General features: G+C 36.3%; 3 protein-coding genes across 5 annotated transcripts in view; 2 read left to right on the plus strand and 1 right to left on the minus strand.

Annotated features, from left to right (window-relative positions):
• Positions 1 to 17,798, plus strand: part of LOC130548536 (elastase-1-like) — a 48,319-nt gene extending 30,521 nt beyond the window's left edge. Inside the window, exons 4-7 of the mRNA XM_057325376.1 lie at positions 16,892 to 17,017; positions 17,103 to 17,239; positions 17,320 to 17,462; positions 17,610 to 17,798. Coding sequence (XP_057181359.1) covers positions 16,892 to 17,017; positions 17,103 to 17,239; positions 17,320 to 17,462; positions 17,610 to 17,798 — 595 coding nt within the window. The remainder of the gene's footprint in view (positions 1 to 16,891; positions 17,018 to 17,102; positions 17,240 to 17,319; positions 17,463 to 17,609) is intronic.
• Positions 368 to 7,462, minus strand: LOC130548435 (uncharacterized). Its single transcript, XM_057325199.1, has 5 exons — positions 7,095 to 7,462; positions 4,880 to 5,212; positions 3,987 to 4,325; positions 3,503 to 3,613; positions 368 to 1,756 (listed from the first exon to the last, which is right to left on the minus strand). Exons 1-5 carry the CDS (start codon positions 7,135 to 7,137, stop codon positions 1,437 to 1,439), a joined length of 1,146 nt encoding a protein of 381 aa, XP_057181182.1. The 5' UTR covers positions 7,138 to 7,462; the 3' UTR covers positions 368 to 1,436.
• On the plus strand, positions 9,362 to 11,494 carry LOC130548438 (SLAM family member 5-like). 3 transcript variants are annotated; one of them, XM_057325203.1, is made up of 4 exons: positions 9,362 to 9,501; positions 9,811 to 10,140; positions 10,368 to 10,664; positions 10,948 to 11,494. In XM_057325203.1, exons 1-4 carry the CDS (start codon positions 9,456 to 9,458, stop codon positions 11,100 to 11,102), a joined length of 828 nt encoding a protein of 275 aa, XP_057181186.1. In that variant the 5' UTR covers positions 9,362 to 9,455; the 3' UTR covers positions 11,103 to 11,494. The 3 variants fall into 3 exon arrangements, with proteins under 3 accessions (XP_057181186.1, XP_057181187.1, XP_057181188.1); XM_057325204.1 differs by having other exon boundaries at positions 10,368 to 10,658; XM_057325205.1 differs by having other exon boundaries at positions 10,452 to 10,664.
• Positions 17,799 to 18,013: the final 215 nt, after the last annotated feature.

Genomic DNA, 18,013 nt, shown 5'->3' on the forward strand with positions numbered 1-18,013 from the left:
AAATTTTGAATGTTTCATTTGGGATCTCATCTCATGCTATTTAATAAGAAACAGATGTTTTTGCACATTGAACATTTTATTCATCATGTTGTATCATTACAATTGACCTTAATAATAGAATTAACAGAAAAATAGTGTTCCTTCGTGAACAGATTCAGATGAACTTCTGTTAGATTGTGGTGACATTACGGAGTGTCTGTTTCGGTGTGAAGTGAACTGTAATGCAGTACTAATTTCCTACAAGAATCCTAAAGGAATGGTTCCAAAACATGATAGAAATCCAGTACAAATTTCTTATAGAAATCCTTTAGGGTTTTTTGACAAGGCCATTCTGCTGTCTGCTCTTCACACTGAAATCACATTTATGAGCCAAACACAAAGAACCACACATTTCATTTCCCATTTTCTTAATTTATTAATAATGACAATGACGTACATTGTATAAAAGGTGAACTCAAAACTAGCATGCCCTTACTATTAAAACACATTCAGAAAACAAAATAGGGAGCAATTTAGACCAAGGATTCCTAACACTTTTGTTTACATGTATTCATTCAGATAACACTTGAAATGAAATTAATACAATCAGAAGAGATCCATCCAAAGCAGAACACGATACAAATATTAGTGCATCACATCTTAAACTAAAGTACAAAGCTAAAGCTCAAACATCAGGCACCAAATAATGTAGTGAGCCATACACACGACACTATAATCAACACAAGGAAGACACAGATGTAATAAATATACAAAAGACACACAAGAAAAATAACAACTACTAAATGGTAGTAAAATGCTAAAGGAAACGGTTGAAAGGTTTAAAGGTAAAGTGCAGAGAATAGAACATATAGATGACTGATGAAAGGCACAATGTTCTGTGTTTCTAATAAGGTGTCTACGTAAAACAAATGACTGAAGAATGATCAAAACAGATTTTGCCACCATTGACTCCCATAGTAGGAAAAAAAAGGAAGTCAAAAGTCCCCAGAACTGTTTGCTGTTCTACATTCTTCAAAATATCTTCTTTCGTGTTTAAGAGAACAAAAAAAAACTAAGTAATTTTTCCTACTATGGGAGTCAATGGGGGGCAAAATCTGTCTGGTTACAAGCATTCTTCCATTCTTCTTGCTCCGTGTTCATCAGAACAAATACATTTATACAGATTTGAGTAAATGTTGACAGAATTTTCATTTATGGGTGAAGTATCCCTTTAAGCCTTGTCTGTGAAACCGTCACAGTGTTTTTAAACAACTGCAAAGATCACATTTTTATTTCGTCGAAATTCATCCTGATGATTGTGTGTGTATGATGTGGGAAAAATATAACAGAGCATGAGTGTATGTGAAACAAAGATAATTGTGAATAACTTCTTCAACACTTCTTCATAAACACTGAGATTTAAAATCAGTCCTTGAATGATTAAAATGAATACTCAATTACTCACCAGAGGTTGTAACCTTATATCCCTTGTATGTGATCTTTCCGCCGCTGTAAATCTGGACTTGATAAACTCCATTGTGTTGAGTTGTGGTGTTTGTGATGGTGAGATCTCCAGTCTTACTGTCCATCTTCAGTCTGTCTCTGAATCTCCCATCAGTGTAGTAATAATATGAAGGCTCATTGATCCCTCCGGTGATTCGAACGATACGAGTGTCTTCAGGTCCAAATGTCCACAGTATCTCATCATCGGTCTTTATGTCAGTAACACCAGTGCATAAAGTAACAGGATCTCTCAAATGTGGAAAAATGTCCCTTGCTTCATTCACAACAGCAGCAGCACATAGAAGAAAAACACATTCAGAGGATTTAACTGATCACTTTAAATATTAAATAAAGATAAACTGTGTTCGTACACTGAGAGAATCTTTTGCTTACTAAGTTTTAGTTTGCTGACTGTGTAGCAGTGTTAGGCAAGTTACTCAGGAAAAGTAATTAATTACTAGTTACATATTCATTAGTGTAATTAGATTACTGTACAAATTACTCTCTCCAAAAAGTATTTAGTTACTTATTACTAATTACTTTCTATATCCTACATCAACCTTGATTAATTAAGTGATTCAAGGATAGACATGAAACAGCTCTTTTAATTCAGTCAAATAAATAATATTAAACTACATAAAGTACTCCTATTAACTGACCAAAGTATTACAAATGTGTATTTAGTTTAATTACATCAAAAGTAACTAATTAAATTACAAAAAATAAGAGTAATCCCTTACTTTACTTTTCAAGGGGAAAGTAATTCAATTACAGTAACTAATTACTTAGTAACTAGTTACACCCAACACTGCTGTGTAGAGAAAACTTGTGACGGGAGAAACGAAGCTTTTCGAAGCTTTGAATCAATTAAACCAATTGCTTCGCAAAATGATTCAGGTTTACGAAGCGTTCGAAACGCCACGTGCTGGCGCTACCTGCTGGTGAAAATGTTGTAAAAGCGTTGAGATCTCAGGCCAAACTCAATGACACATTATACCAAACAAAATGTCCGGATTTAATCACTGTTGTCTATAAAATGACCAGAAAATCAGCATGAAGCACTTCACATCTTGTCAATGAACATGATCTCCATCAGATGTGTGGCGTTGGTTCAGTGTCTCGCGGTCTCCATGCATCTGAGATCTACTCATCTGCGTGACCTCATAGGTTCCATTGCCTTGCTTTCTTTCAATATTGTTGTAATAAACTGTGGTTCACTTGCAACTGGATTTTGAGTTCTCATTCCGTAACAGAAACACCCGAGAGATATATAGACATTATTCACACGGACATCTCAAAAATCTCTGTAATCATTTCATGAGGTGATTGTACATCATAATTAAAGTTAACATGAACTAACAAGGAGCAATTTTGATTTTTTTCACATTTAACAGCCCAGGTGATATGACATGCGGCCTGTCTTCACTCGCAGAACCTTTAAGCACTTAACACACCACCTCAGAAGTATTTTCGCTAACATATAATTGCTTACAGCTGTAGGGAATCTAACAATCTAACAATTATAATTGATTTTGTTAATTACTGGGTCTAAATCAATAACTCTATTGGTCCCACTTACAGATGATAATACCACCATTGTAGAAGTAATTCAATTGTACTAAATGATAATGTTTCTTTGGTACCACTTTCTTTTACAGTCCTGTTTCCCATGTACATACTGTGTACTTATTACAGTAAATATAATAAATAGGTACTAACTCTGAACGTACCCCTAAACCTGAACTTATAACATGTAGTTACCTTATACTACCCAGTACTTTCTTAGGTAAGTACACTTTATGTACAAGTACTGTAAAATAAAGTGCAACCGTTTTTTTATATTTATGAACAGACTACAACATTACAATGGAGATGCAATTAAACAATATAGGAAATGTTCAACAATTTACTGCAAATAACAGCGAAATCTGACCTTTCACTGTGAAAACTATAAAATAAAAAATAAAAAAATATAACAATAAAAAATAGTTTTTTTGTAGCTGTATCAGTCAAAACTTACCTATTTCTTTAGAGGACCTTCGGGAACAGTAAAATATTAAAGCAGCAGCAGCAACAAAAAGAAGAGAAATAATTATTACAGCCATAGCATCTGAATCCTCTGAAGATGAACCTGTTATGATAATGTAAAGACAGAGAGAGTGAAGTTTATATTAAATATAACACATTGTAATTTAACTTATGTGACGGTCTTACATTGTCATCAGTTTATGATTTATACAATCAGGTCTAGGGCTGGGAATTTTTCATGGGTCCTAACAAAAATATCCAGCTGACAATTAAAATAATAAAAAATGAAATACTTATTATTGAATACTTAATTAATACTTCTCTATTAAATAATGATCTGTCAATTTAATTACAGAAAAACTTTAAAATGATGCATGCGATGTACTATGATTATATATCTGCCCAAGCAGAATATGTGATTGCCCATCTAAATCATTCACACACAGCTGTTACTACAGGAGAATTGGGATGCTCACCACTGACGTACACACTGAATGTCTTGTGTAATGTCTGTCTGTTGTTACTGCTGATCTTCAGTTTATAGAGTCCAAAGTCTGATAATCTGAAGTTACAGATGGTGAGAGATCCAGTCTGATCATCCAATTTAAGTCTGCCGCTCACTCTCTCATCCTCATTTACAAAGCTCTTATTGTCCTCTTTATCACATTTAGCTAGAAGAACACCATCATCTCCAAACCTCCACACGATCAGATCATCTCCGTGCGTTTGAACATCAGTGTGTAGAGTGACTGAATCGCCCTCTTTCAACACCGACTTCATCTCACATGTGCCAGCATCCAGAACACGAGGAGATTCTACAAGTGTCACAGACAAACATATCAAACAGTGCACTGTAATCTGAAGTTACTCTAACAAAGGCCTGTCGCCATCTATCGTGGTCATTTTAATCAAACAATACTGACTAGAAAAACTAGATGTGGAACTTGAGATCCCCTCACTACCTTGGGCCTGATACCTTTAAATACTTTAGTCCAGCAAAAAATGAAAATTCTGTCATCATTTATTCATCCTCACATCATTTGAAACCTGAGGTCCTATTTTTTAAGCAGAACACACAATATATTTTGAAGAACGTTGGTAATAGGGCTACACGATCAACACTAAATCGTGCGTAAATCATGTGTGGCTAGTGCGATTATGAAATCACAAAGACTGTGATTATGTTTTTATCGCAGTTTGTTTGTGAAGCACGGCTCTGTGATCAGTGGAAGATGCTGCTTGATCTGAAACCACTGCGAGTTTGAGTCCTTTATAACGTGCAACACCCGTCAAACATCATCCCTATAAATATACTTTATTATCATGAAAATACCCAAATCATACAGTTAGTACTACTGTATCTGCTCACCACTGACAAGGACTCTGAATGTCTTGTATGTCGTTCCTTTGGCAGTGATGATCTCTGCTTCATAGATTCCAGAGTGTTTGATTCTCATGTTCTTGATGGTGAGATCTCCAACCTTAGGGTCTGATATGTGCAATCTGTCTCTGAATCTCCCATCAACATATGAGATGTTATCTCTCAACATTTCAACTAGAAGATCAGTAGAGGCTTCATCCGCAAACGTCCAGACTATCCTGTCCTCGGTCTGTATATCAGTAAGATCAGTGTGTAGAGTGACAGAATCTCCCTCCATCACCGAGAGAGTCTTCAGTTCACCCGTCACCGCATCAAACACACCTGAACAACACAAACACAACACAGAAAATCACAGATTAAACCTGCTACACTTTTATATTTCATTTAGAAAATAGCAGATTATCTGCATTTCTGACAACGGTGGTAGATAATAAAGCTTTTAAAAATGAAAGGGATGATGAGCAGATTTTAAATAACAGAACGCAGTTAAAAAGCTCAACACTAGGAAATATTTTCTGCTGGAAACGTTTTATTGAACAAATGATACATCTGTTTTATACATAATAATTATGATTATAATCTGTTTTTCTCTAGGCTATACCAGCAAAGATAACAAAGTAAAGAAAATAATTAGAAAGATTTATTTTTGGCAACTACTTTTGTCAGGAGTGTACAATTTTACAAAAGTACATCATGTGTATGACAATTAACATTTTAGATCAACAAAATGCTTTTTTTTGCCAATTTATTTGTTTTAATTTTTGTTTTTGTCATATTTTTACAAACTAACACGCGGAAGCACGTGATTATGGACCAGACTGAAGAAAAGATTAGTTATGGTTATATCCATTATTTCCATATTTTCTGTATGTGTGGACCCAGTATTGCTGTACACATTAGCATAGCAAGTATGTTTTGGGAGGACATACCCCTCTGAAATGTGCAATACAGTATTGCATCGATGGAATTTTTGCCTGTATTCCTGAAAAGTTTACTCGTATTCTGGACCAAAATCCTAAAACAAATCCAATGATATTTAACACATTTAGTTACATAATATCAATGTGCTTGCGAGGGTGGGGCTTTGGGGGCTTAAGCCACCCATGTCTTGTCAAAAGCCCCTCATCTTTTTGAAGATTTAAAACGTCACATGGCTTTTAATATGTTTTTGCGACGCGGGTCGTGGTACATTATCGCAATTTTACGCAGTCGTTTCATTAAATGCATCTTTGAAGCGCTCGTTGTTTTGAGCAGGTAAACAGTACCTGATCCTGTCAGCAGGTGGCACTGTTTCAACAAACGTCATTTATTCACTGAACGGTGGTCTGTTAAATTAACAACTTATTTCTAAATTCTAATAATAAACTTTGACTGTTCTCAACGTATATTTGCAGTTTTTGTACAAACTTTAATCAATACAGTGTAGGCCTTTGTCATGGAGTAGGCCTTAAGTGGGACTTCCCTTTTTGATGTGCACATGAATAAACTGAATCAACAACTAATGTCGTTAAACCGGCTCTTTAGTTGGTAATAAACCATCTAATATAAACAGATAATATACAGATAATCCGCTGTGGAACAAAGTAAGAGACCATTTCAAAGACCACTTTCTGTTTTCTAAATTTACCTTTTATAGGGTGTGTTTAGGTAAAGTGATAATCTTTGTTTTATTCTGTGAACTACTATATTTCTCCCAAATTAAAAAAAAAAAAGTTTCTATTTGCAGAAAATGAAAACTGGAGAAACAGGTCAACATAACAGAAAAAATGCTCTGTATTTTGTCAGACCTCAAATACTGCAAAAGAAGACGAATTCATATTCACTTTTAAGCAGTAACAGTCATATTTCTACATGTATTTAGGAAATTTCAAAGTGTATTTTTTAGGTCTCTTAATAAGAGATTCATTTTAGCAGTGCAATGACTTTAATACTCTTTAGGCATTATTGAGAAAGCACATGCATGCGTGTATGTGTCGGGGGGTAAAGTTATTCCAGTCCTAGCAACGCCCCTGGTTTGGTGTAATTTGACTCCCCTGTTTTCCCCAACGATGGTTTGGGTCAGGATTGGCTGTGGGGCGGGCTTTAGAAATTGGAACCAATCACAAAGCAGCATCATAAGTGAATGAACCAATCAGAAGTAGGGGAGTCAAAATTCGTTACACCTGGTTACAACGTGAAAGTGAAATTAAACTGACACACTTACCGCACAACAGCAATAAAAACATGCTTTTAAAAGTGTTCTTCATTCTGCTGTTGTTTCCATGAAGAAATTCAAAATAAATGTTGTCAGAATCTAAATCTCTCGGTGTGTTGTCTGTGCGCCGCACTCACTCCCTGAAGGCGTCGAGCCTACTAAGAAACTCACGTTAACGGTCGTAGTCACTGACTGCACTACTCCCAATTATTGTCCTCGATTATCCATGTCCGATAAATAGTCACTGCACTATTCCATAATTATTGTCCTTGATTATTTATGTCCGATAAAAAGAAACAGTAACTTTACGTTACAACCCAAAACTGATGCAACAGTTAGCTGCACTTCCGCCTAGTAATGAGAGCTTTCGAATCAAAACCTTTACCACTCTTTTGTGTCGAATCAGCATCGGAGCGCGTAATCTGTGTATCAAACTCGCCAAGTCACGTGCTTTTAGCAAACAATCTCAACAAGAAGTTTTCTCTAATGTGTGGTCAATTTTAGTGTGTAGATTTATAAAACATCAAATTGTTTTTGTAGACATCTATGGTCAGTTATCATCCTAATTATTGCCTGACATGAAATCAACAAATTGTAGTATAAACACAAACAAGGCTGATTATAGGCAAAACAGTCATTTGGCTTTTAGATAGCCTACATAAAACATTAAGATAAGCGGAGTAAGTGTTTGACATATGATGTGTGATCAGTTATCATAACACCGCCCTTATTAATGTTGAAACACATCATTCGATGGTCATGCATCTGATGGAGATGATCTTCTATAGACAAGGTATGTGTGTGCTTCACACTGCATCTTCTGGACATATTACAGACCAAAGTGATTAAAGAATACATTTTGATGTAATTAAGTTAAGCCCTCAAAACGACACATAAATATTTACAAAATGCACAAAGAAAACACCATTATCATTTCTATTTTATTTTTAGCTAGACCAAAGGACACTTGTGAGGCTTTAGTGCGGTTTTGTATCATCTGTCATCGAGTGGCCTGAGAGCTCGATGCTTTTTCAACAGTAGGTGGCGCCAGCACGCTTCGAATTCGTGAATTTCATTTTTCATCACTATTTCCGCCACCTGCTGGTCCAAATGAGAAGCTTCATTCAACAGCTTTTAAAAGAAGTTATGCTGATTTAAAATAATTTAAATGTTTTAAATGACATAATGCTGCTTTCAATTAATTATGTGATTATGTGACACATTATTTTGATGGGTAAGCTATGCTTCTACAGAATCACTGAACCCAGTGAGGGGACACAAATGACAGCCATCAATCTACACTCACATGTGCTGTGAACATGTAAACACTGGAAATATTCATCTTTATATTTTTAGCAAGATTTTAGATCGCACAATTAGCATTCCTGGGAATCTAAAGAGATATATATAAAACAATCCATCTCAAAACAATTAATATCAACACCACAATTCTCTTCTGCCTCTTTAATGAGACACAACATGATAAACTTCTTAAGACCGAAACAAAAACATCTTCAGCTGGTTTTGAATCCTTTTCTATACTGTGTTTGTTGTGTGCTAGTTTCACTCTCATTTATAATTCATGTCTGATCTGAAAGACATGTATTCTGCTGTCATTTAGCAGCTGATGTGTGTGTTTGATTCAAAACATCAATGACTCTGACTGTAAATATAGGCTTGGGAGGAATCGAAGCAAATGAAATGGGATAACTTAGCTGAATATACAAAGATCATTCCCTTAGATCAAATATCAGAAGAATTCATTTTAAACATTAAAAATGTACACAAAGTTAAACACCTAAATGAATTTAAGAGTCATAGCCCTACTATATTTACAAGGCATAAAGATGTTTAAAATGCTCTGGTTTATCTTATACATCAATATTAAATATTGAAAATATTATATACTATGAATATTACATTTTTTATGTCTCTGAATATGATGTCAAGATGTAACGATGTGAAAGTAATCCATACTCTTCATTCCTTGCAGTGCAATTAAAGAATTAAGATGTTCTTCAAGATGGCTGAACGTGGAGGACGGAGAAGCAAGGAAATGAGGAAGCATTCATATGATATTAAACACCTTGGCGTTCATATGAGACCAATGGACATTAAACGTACAGGTTTTTTAAAAAGTATATGTTCCTCTAGTCATTGTGCATTTATTTTTCTTATCATAGACTATCATGTAGGCGTGTTCACTGGTGTTTAGCTGCAGTTTCACTAAAGCTCGTCACCACAGAGCAGCACTTCTATCTTCAGCTCATCTATCATGATGAAGCCTCTTTAGAGTTTCTGGTGTTAGGACCAGGTCATCTGTTGTGTTTTCATGTAATTTATGGACAGTTATTGAAACTGCTGGAGAAAATGTTTCATATGATTTTACTCTGTTGGTGCTGGTGGAGTCTGATGGGTGAGTGATGTGTGTTTTACTAACTTCACTGGTGCTTGTGCATCAGTTGATATGAGGCTGATGTAAACTGTGTGATATATCAGTCGATCTGTTTATTCATCTCATCATATTGGTTTTGTGTTGAAACATTTTTAAATATCATCAAAATTATGTTCCTCCAACTTCAGTCATTTATTCTCTAGACCTACTGTTACTGTTACAGCAGAGAAAATATTTGCAACATGTTAAATAATAGAAACAACATAAATATCTGCCTGCAAGACAACCACATAATGAACAGACTTATAATTCTTCTTGTTTTATTTTCAGCAGTGTTTGGTTCTGAGTCTGTGTCAGTGACTGAAGGAGAGTCTGTTACTCTCCACATGAATATCACTGAACAACAGAGGAAAGACGGAATCTCATGGAAGTTTGGACCCACAGATAATAAAAGTCTCATAGCTGAAATCAAGGATGGGAATAATGCAATAAAGTTATATGCTTATAGACCTGATGGGAGATTCAGAGACAGACTGAAGCTGGATCAAACCGGATCTCTCACCATCACAAACACCAGAATCACACACTCTGGACTTTATCAAATAACCACCAGCAACCACGAGGAGCTACTCAACAAGATATTCAACATTACTGTCTATAGTGAGTCCTGAATTTATCCTCTTATATACGTATATATAAATGTTCAATTTTATCGTCATTATTATTCACAATATTATCGAATAACTTTTTTGAAAGATTTTAACATTGTAATGACAAACAGATTCATTTTTACCCGTTCTTTCACGCATTTTTAAGACATTTGTTTCTCTAATGCAGTAGTTCCATTTTAAATATAAGTACACAAGTTTTGTATGTAATGTTTTCAGCTCGTCTGTCTGTTCCTGTCATCACCAGAGTCTCTTCACAATGTTCTTCATCTTCAGTGTCAAACTGTTCTGTGTTGTGTTCAGTGATGAATGTGTCACATGTGAGTCTCTCCTGGTTTAATGAAAGCCGTGTACACTCCAGCATCAGTGTGTCTGATCTCAACATCAGACTCTCTCTACCTCTGGAGGTGGAACATCAGGATACAAACACATACAGATGTGTGGTCAACAATCCCATCACAAACCACACACAACATCTCAACATCACTCAACTCTGTCACAAGTGTTCAGGTTCAGGTGAGTCACATCGTGTGATGTTTGTGTTTATTTACTGAGCTGAGTTAGAAACATTTCAGACAGGTTTTTAATTGTTTTCTGAAGCTAGTCACATATATTACACCTCTTCACATTTGTCAGAAATTATATTAAACATGCAAAGAATATGAATCTTATTTATCTGCACTACACTATTTTATTCCTGGTAGTTTGTGATCCATGAGTTTGTGGAGTGATCACAGAACAACTAACACATTCTATGTGAAAAATTGTGAGGAATCGTAATTCAGTGTTATTGTTGCAGTTTTCAACATCTGCAGTTATGGTTTTACTGAAGCTGTGATCCGATTGGTCGTCTCTGCTCTGGTGGGCGTGGCTGTTGTTGCTGTAATGATTTCTGATGTCAGATCCAGAAGAGATGAACAGAAGAAGAGATCAGACACTCAGTTCAATGACTGATGAATATATTGAGCTAGTTTAGAGTCTACAGTGTTTTGAATCTGAAAAATCATTTCAAATATGAAAAAAGGAACTTAAATAAAAGTGCTTTCTTCTCTTTCATTTGAGTTAAAGGTTTTTCTATTTACAACTCTTATTCCTTTCTCAAATCTATTGTCTCTTTTTATTAAAACAATGAAGACAACTGTTAAAATCTTAACTTGGCACTTTGTAAACTAAAATAAAACATTCTTTAAATTTTGCTACAATAATTGCTTGTTTTCAATGCACCAGCACATATTATTTACACTGATGTGATTATTCAGTGTAACTTTATTTTCTTGATAGGATAAAACTATTGTCATTGTGTAAACATGTCTGTTCTTTTGACCACATGTTGCATGTTAGACTGAAATCTGTGTTGTGTGTAACCTTCCTTAGCTGTCTGTTCTACATGTACCGCAAATACAAGTTTTATAAAGAAAATGTAATAGAAATTTTTTTATTGAATTTGAAAAATAAACCACGCCCACTTATTGATTTGTTGTGAGGTGCACCACAGCAACTGAATGATTTTAGCAATATTAACTCTTACTTCACAGTATTCTCTAACTCAGCACAATAGTATGAGTGACACAAGTGTATGTTTATTGGCTAATAACATCTCACAGAACAATATTTTAAAGTGTTACAAAGCATAAACACTGTAAATCCAAATGGTGTCATGAATAGAAAAATAAATGTAATTTTCACCGCTAAGGTGGCAATACAATAACAAAGGAGTATCTTGATAACAGTGTGAAGGAGCATGGAATGATGGGAGTTGTAGTCTTCAGCTCCACTGCTCACAAATCACAAATCATGTTCATGGATGACATGAAGTTGTATAACTGACTCCACACCACGGCTCTTGAATCACTTGTGCTACTTTCACCAGTTGAGCTTGGCAACATCAAACACACATGTGATTTATACAGAAACCGAGGATAATGTGGATCTGATGCCATAAGACGTCGCTCTTCATGCAGTTATACTGATTATAACTGCCAAGTTTTCTGTACACTATAAAAATTATTTGCTGCCTTAATTTGATAATTTACAATCAACTAGCTATAAGTTATTTTATCTCTTAACATCGCTTCCACATATCAAAATAAGTGAAGCCATTTCAACTTTTTATTTTAATTTAAACTTTTTGCATTAATATTTAAAATGCTCCACCTAGTGGAACCAAAAATCTCCAGTTTTATGTTGCTCGTGTTTCATGAAGAACCCTCTTTAGAGTTGTTGGTGTCAGGACCAGGTCATCTGTAAATGATTGACAGTTATTTGAAACCGCTGGAGAAAATGTTTCATATGATTTTACTCTGCGCTGGTGACTTATAATTCTTCTTGTTTTATTTTCAGATGTGTTTGGTTCTGAGTCTGTGTCAGTGACTGAAGGAGAGTCTGTTACTCTCTACATGAATATCACTGAACAACAGAGGAAAGATGGAATCTCATGGAAGTTTGGACCCACAGATAGTTGGCATCCCAGTCCATCATGCTTGAGTGTCACACTCCTCTATTGAAGGGCCTCATCCTTCAAGTGGTCAGTGTAACGGAGACCAGAGCTGTGCAGTGTGTAAACCTCACTCCCCGACCTCAAGAGGCGCTCTAGTGACAGACGCTAAAGGCTCTTCTAAAGATATTCAGTACTATTAATTCAATGGCCAAAGAAAACAACTCGAACCGTCCAGAATCCCAAAAAATTAAACATTTTTGTTGTATAAAAATGTATATTCAGTGGCTTTCCCTGATCATTACACACTTTAAAGTATCTTCTCAACTTTAAAGGACATTAAACTCATGGTGTTAAAGTCACAGTTGATCAAACACATTCTGTGTGAAAGACGACGGCAGCAGATCTGTGAAGACCAAACTGACCACGACCCCAAACCCCCGAAGACCAAAATAAATATGAGAACTTGAGTCCTGTCAGTTCTTCTTTTCATTTTCCACACACGTCTTCTGCTGATCTTTATCTCACAGATGTTCATCTTCAGCCTCACTCAAGAGGTGCTCTAGCGACAGACACCAGAGGAACGCTGGTTTGAGGACCGCGAGTAGAACCGGTTGCACATGGGCCTGTATGATAGACAGTTATCTTGTGTTAGGCACTTAGTAAAGTGTTCTCAGTTATGACCAGGTGGTGTTTTTCTAGCCCAGGTCACAACAGCCCACAATCAATTCTGATAAAGAGAAATAAGATTGTGAGATAACCATGAGATCAAGTTTATATGAAAGTTGGAGTCTCAAAACACATAGATGAGATTTGATCTTATTTTGAACACGCATCGTTTATATGCAGTCTTTAAATTAAAATAAACTAAAAATAAGAAGCAGAGAAGAAAGAGGAAGTGTGTTTGTGGTAAATGTGTTGAGCGTCTGTTTGATGAGAAATGATCTCATAGAAAACTGAAGCCTTCAGCATCTCAAAGTGACAAGAGACACTGACAGATCATTTCTGCTGATATGAATGTGAATATGTGAGAGATCAGAGGTGAGAAACAGCACACCATCTGAAAAATAACCTCAAAGAACATCATAAAAACATTTTATATCACATCACTTGTTTCATATTATACGTGGATTTGACATGCCGATATATTCACATTACACGTTATGTCACAATATTGTATTTTTGTTCATTAGAACGCAGGCTTTTTATAGACAGCTCTGTGTGCTCTTAATACAGAAGACGTCTGTAAGAGACAGCGCCTGTTTTATTCAACTTATTCAAAGTACAACAAAACATGAAATACATTAAAGCACTCGCATGTTCATTTTTGTTTTTATGAACTGTACGCATCATCAGTGATCAGAAGTGACCAGTCAAGGGTCAGTCCTGTTTCTCCAAAACCACCGGCCTAGTGTTTGCATCTTTATGAGGGCCTGTGATCCCTCACCAGCTCAAGACTGTTCAGTGCTGTAGAAAACCCCTCTGAAGTGATGTGGAAGTGTTTGTCCTGGTCACCGTCAGAGGCTGTATAGAGGAGGCCTGACCTTTGACCTTTATCTCTCAAGCTTTCACAACATGACTGGCCTTTCAGAGGCACTGTGGTGTTTGCTGGAACTTACAGTCTTTAGCAACTGCACATCTGCTATTGACATCAATATATAAAACTGATTAATTACTGACTTTCTAAAGAAAACAACTGCAGCTTGTCTTCTTCTTAATTCAGTTTTATGGCGGGTAGCACCAAAGTAAAGAAGCATTATCGCCACCTACTGTGTTGGAGTGTGAACCAGAGTTTGCTCTTCCCAAAAACAAATAAATAAAACATTTTCATATTAATAATATTTAGATCTTCTAAATTATCATAATCAACTGCTCTTTTAAGATAAAGAAATAAACTCTCTACTCCATAAGTGTATATATTTTTAAGCTTTATAGTTCATCCACTCCCCTCTTTCTTTGCTCATTCTTCATCATCTCTCGCTCATTGGAACACGTTTGACAAACGCAAATAACATGTTCTTCTGACTCTTCTAATGCACAGTGCTCACATAATCCTGTTGGGTGTTTATTTGTTATTTTTAGAGTTTTATTCAGCATCGTATGTCCAAACCTTAACCTTGTTAGAATATTTTCCTCTTTAGTGCTTCTTTTATTTTCCTCCCTACGCCTACTTCTTGTTGGATTTCATAAGGTTGATGTCCGGTATTACCTGTATCCCATTTATGTTGCCATTCCTTATTGGCATATGCTTTAATTACTGCTTTTGCTTCACATTTACCAAATGAGCTATTAATGATCTCCTCCTTTTCAAAAGCCTTTTTTGCTAATCCATCAACCTTTAAATTTCCCTTAATCCCACTATGAGCTGGAATTCACATAAAAGTGCAGTTTGTCCTCATGGGGCTCAAAGTTAATGCCGTGCAGTGATGTCTGTAGCGCCATCTAGTGGTTAAACGTGTAAAGACAGCGAACTTGACAGAGTAACGCTGGACTTCTGGTGTTAAAATGACGGCTGTTTAAAGAGCTGCATTACCGGAATCTCACCACCAAGAACAGTTTTTTTTCACACATTTATATATCAGTAGAAGAGATCTGTCAATGTTCTTTGAGTTCTTAATGGTTCTGCTTTTTGTGTTTAGGCAGTTTTTTTCAGCGGAGAGATGCTGAACACATTTATATAAAAATATGTAGTTCCTCTTTCTTATTTTCTTTCTCCTCGTTTCTTTTTTTTAATCACTTGACTGTATTATAATGATTTTTTTGATGTGCATTTGATAGAAATAATCATTCATTTCTGTTTTAAGAATGTTGGTAAAAGAAAAGGAAACACTCTTTTCTGAAATGATTATTGTTTCAGTGTAAATGAGCCAGTGGCTTTATTTCAGTTGTTGTTCTGAAAAAGACCACAAGATGGTCGCATATGCTTATGTTTATTTTCTCCTTAGTCACATGTTTAAAGAAGACGAACTGTAATTGGATAACTGAGATTTATGTACAAGTGTTTCAAGTAAACCGGCTAACATGTTTTAGCAGTAAAGAAAAGTCTCGTGTTTTTATTCAAATACAACACAGTAGTGCATGTGAATAAATGGACGTATGTAAAACAGTTCTTGAAATGGTCTGGTCATATATATGAAACATTAGTGTCATGAGTATTATGGGATGTATAATCTAAAAAGCGAGTACAACTTGAAAACACACCTAGAACACAGTAGGTGGCGGTAATGCACCTTAACGTTGGATGCCATCTGCAATAAAACACGAAGAAGAAGAACGACGTGACTTTCATTTCCGCTGTTTTCGCTACAGTTTGGTGAGCACGTCTTTCGTTTTATTTATTTAATATAACGCTTAATTCTAGTGGTGTCGAGATGAAGCATCATGAAGCTTTTCAGCCAAGTGGTTCACAAAAGGGTTCATTTCTCGAGGCTTCATATGCTCACAACACCATCTGGTGGCCAAAGAGTGTAAAACAGGCAGATACATTACAGATGTGCCAGATGTGGTCTGTGATACACTCACTGTATTTTGAGCCAGTTAAGGCTTAGAAATAACGGTGAAAAAAAATCCACATTCCACATAGACTAATCTATTTATATGAATATTGTCTGGTGATATCTAATGATTGCGTAACATATCTGTGTAATAAACATATTGGCCTGAAATGAATGGGGCCATCAAATGTGTGTAAATCAATTATTTGGTCATAATAGGCAGAAGGGGCAATATTATTATTATAAAACTGGAAAGTGTCTGGGCTTAACTGGGCAGAGGGCCGTGAATGTGCTTGTGTAACTTGGTTTATATTGCTGTCAACATTCGAACCGCTTACTGAACCACTCAGGTTGAAGCGAGGCTTCAGACGTCATCTATGACGTCATTGGTCTAAAGTGATACAAGCCTCGATTAGCGCTTCACTGAAAGCTTCCAGACTTATCGAAGCCTCGGCACAGAACGTAACATCACCTACTATAACCCAAATACTGACCATGATAGAAAACTTCCCGCATTTTTACAATTAAATATTATAACAATTAAATAATATAAATATAATATCGTTGTGACAACCTGCCCCGCCTTTAGACATCATAGCATCATATTGAAATATTATAACAATTAAATAATATAAATATAATAACGCTGTGACAACCTGCCCCGCCTTTAGACATCATAGCATCATATTGAAATATTATAACAATTAAATAATATAAATATAATAAAGTTGTGACAACTTGCCCCGCCTTTAGACATCATAGCATCATATTGAACGCGCGATTGTAATGAATCATGTCACGTGCTTCCTGTGCAGACAGAGAACCTGGCGTGTTGTTCTGGGCGATCACAACATCAACACCCATGAGAATCGTGAGCAGTACATGACCGTCAGTCAGGTCTACATCCACCCCAACTGGAACAGCAACAGTGTGGCTTCTGGGTGTGTAACCACGACAACAAACACCGCACACACATGATGGAATCTCACGCGTGTCATCAGACTGTGACGTGTGTGTATGTTTCAGATATGACATCGCTCTTCTGCGACTGTCCTCTGATGCCACTCTCAACTCATACGTGAAGCTGGCTACTCTGCCTCCATCAGGACAGATCCTGCCCAACAACAACCCCTGTTACATCACCGGCTGGGGCCGCACATCCAGTCCGTCATCTCTCTCACACACAGATTATGATGATTTAGTGTAGTGAAGTGTTCTGATAGGTGATGTTGTTTGTGTTCAGCTGGTGGTTCTCTCTCTGCTGTGCTGAAACAGGCCTATCTGCCCAGTGTGGATTATCAGACGTGTTCTCGCAGTGACTGGTGGGGCAGCACCGTGAAGACCACCATGGTTTGTGCTGGAGGTGGAAGGGACTCTGGATGTAACGTAAGAACATCACACCACATCACATCACACCTGTCAGGAGGATCTGAAGAAATACGTCAATCAAATATAAGCAATGAATCATATTTTCTACGAACGTTTTGCTAACATTCCCAAAACGTTATGAAAACGTTATTTGTTGTTTCTCAGGGTGACTCCGGCGGTCCTCTGAACTGTCTGGTCAGTGGAAGTTATTCCGTTCACGGTGTGACCAGCTTCGTGTCGTCTTTGGGCTGTAACACCAACCAGAAACCAACAGTCTTCACTCGTGTGTCTGCTTACATCAGCTGGATTCAGGGTGTAAGTGTTACATCATCATCATCATCATGTACCTCATAATCATTCATTAGCAGAACACATACACAACCGACAGGAATAACACGTGTTTTAAAAATATAAATATATTTGTGTAACATGGTCTGCTGACAGTAAAACTGTTTTACTTTTACTTATAGTAATAAATTTGATCATGTCTTTCATATTTTCTAATGTTTCCTGGCATATTTGCTTTATTTCAGATCATTGGATAAACTGGATCAGAGATCAAATCAAAG

This window comes from Triplophysa rosa, linkage group LG25 (assembly GCF_024868665.1).
Source record: "Triplophysa rosa linkage group LG25, Trosa_1v2, whole genome shotgun sequence".
Classification (NCBI taxonomy): domain Eukaryota; kingdom Metazoa; phylum Chordata; class Actinopteri; order Cypriniformes; family Nemacheilidae; genus Triplophysa; species Triplophysa rosa.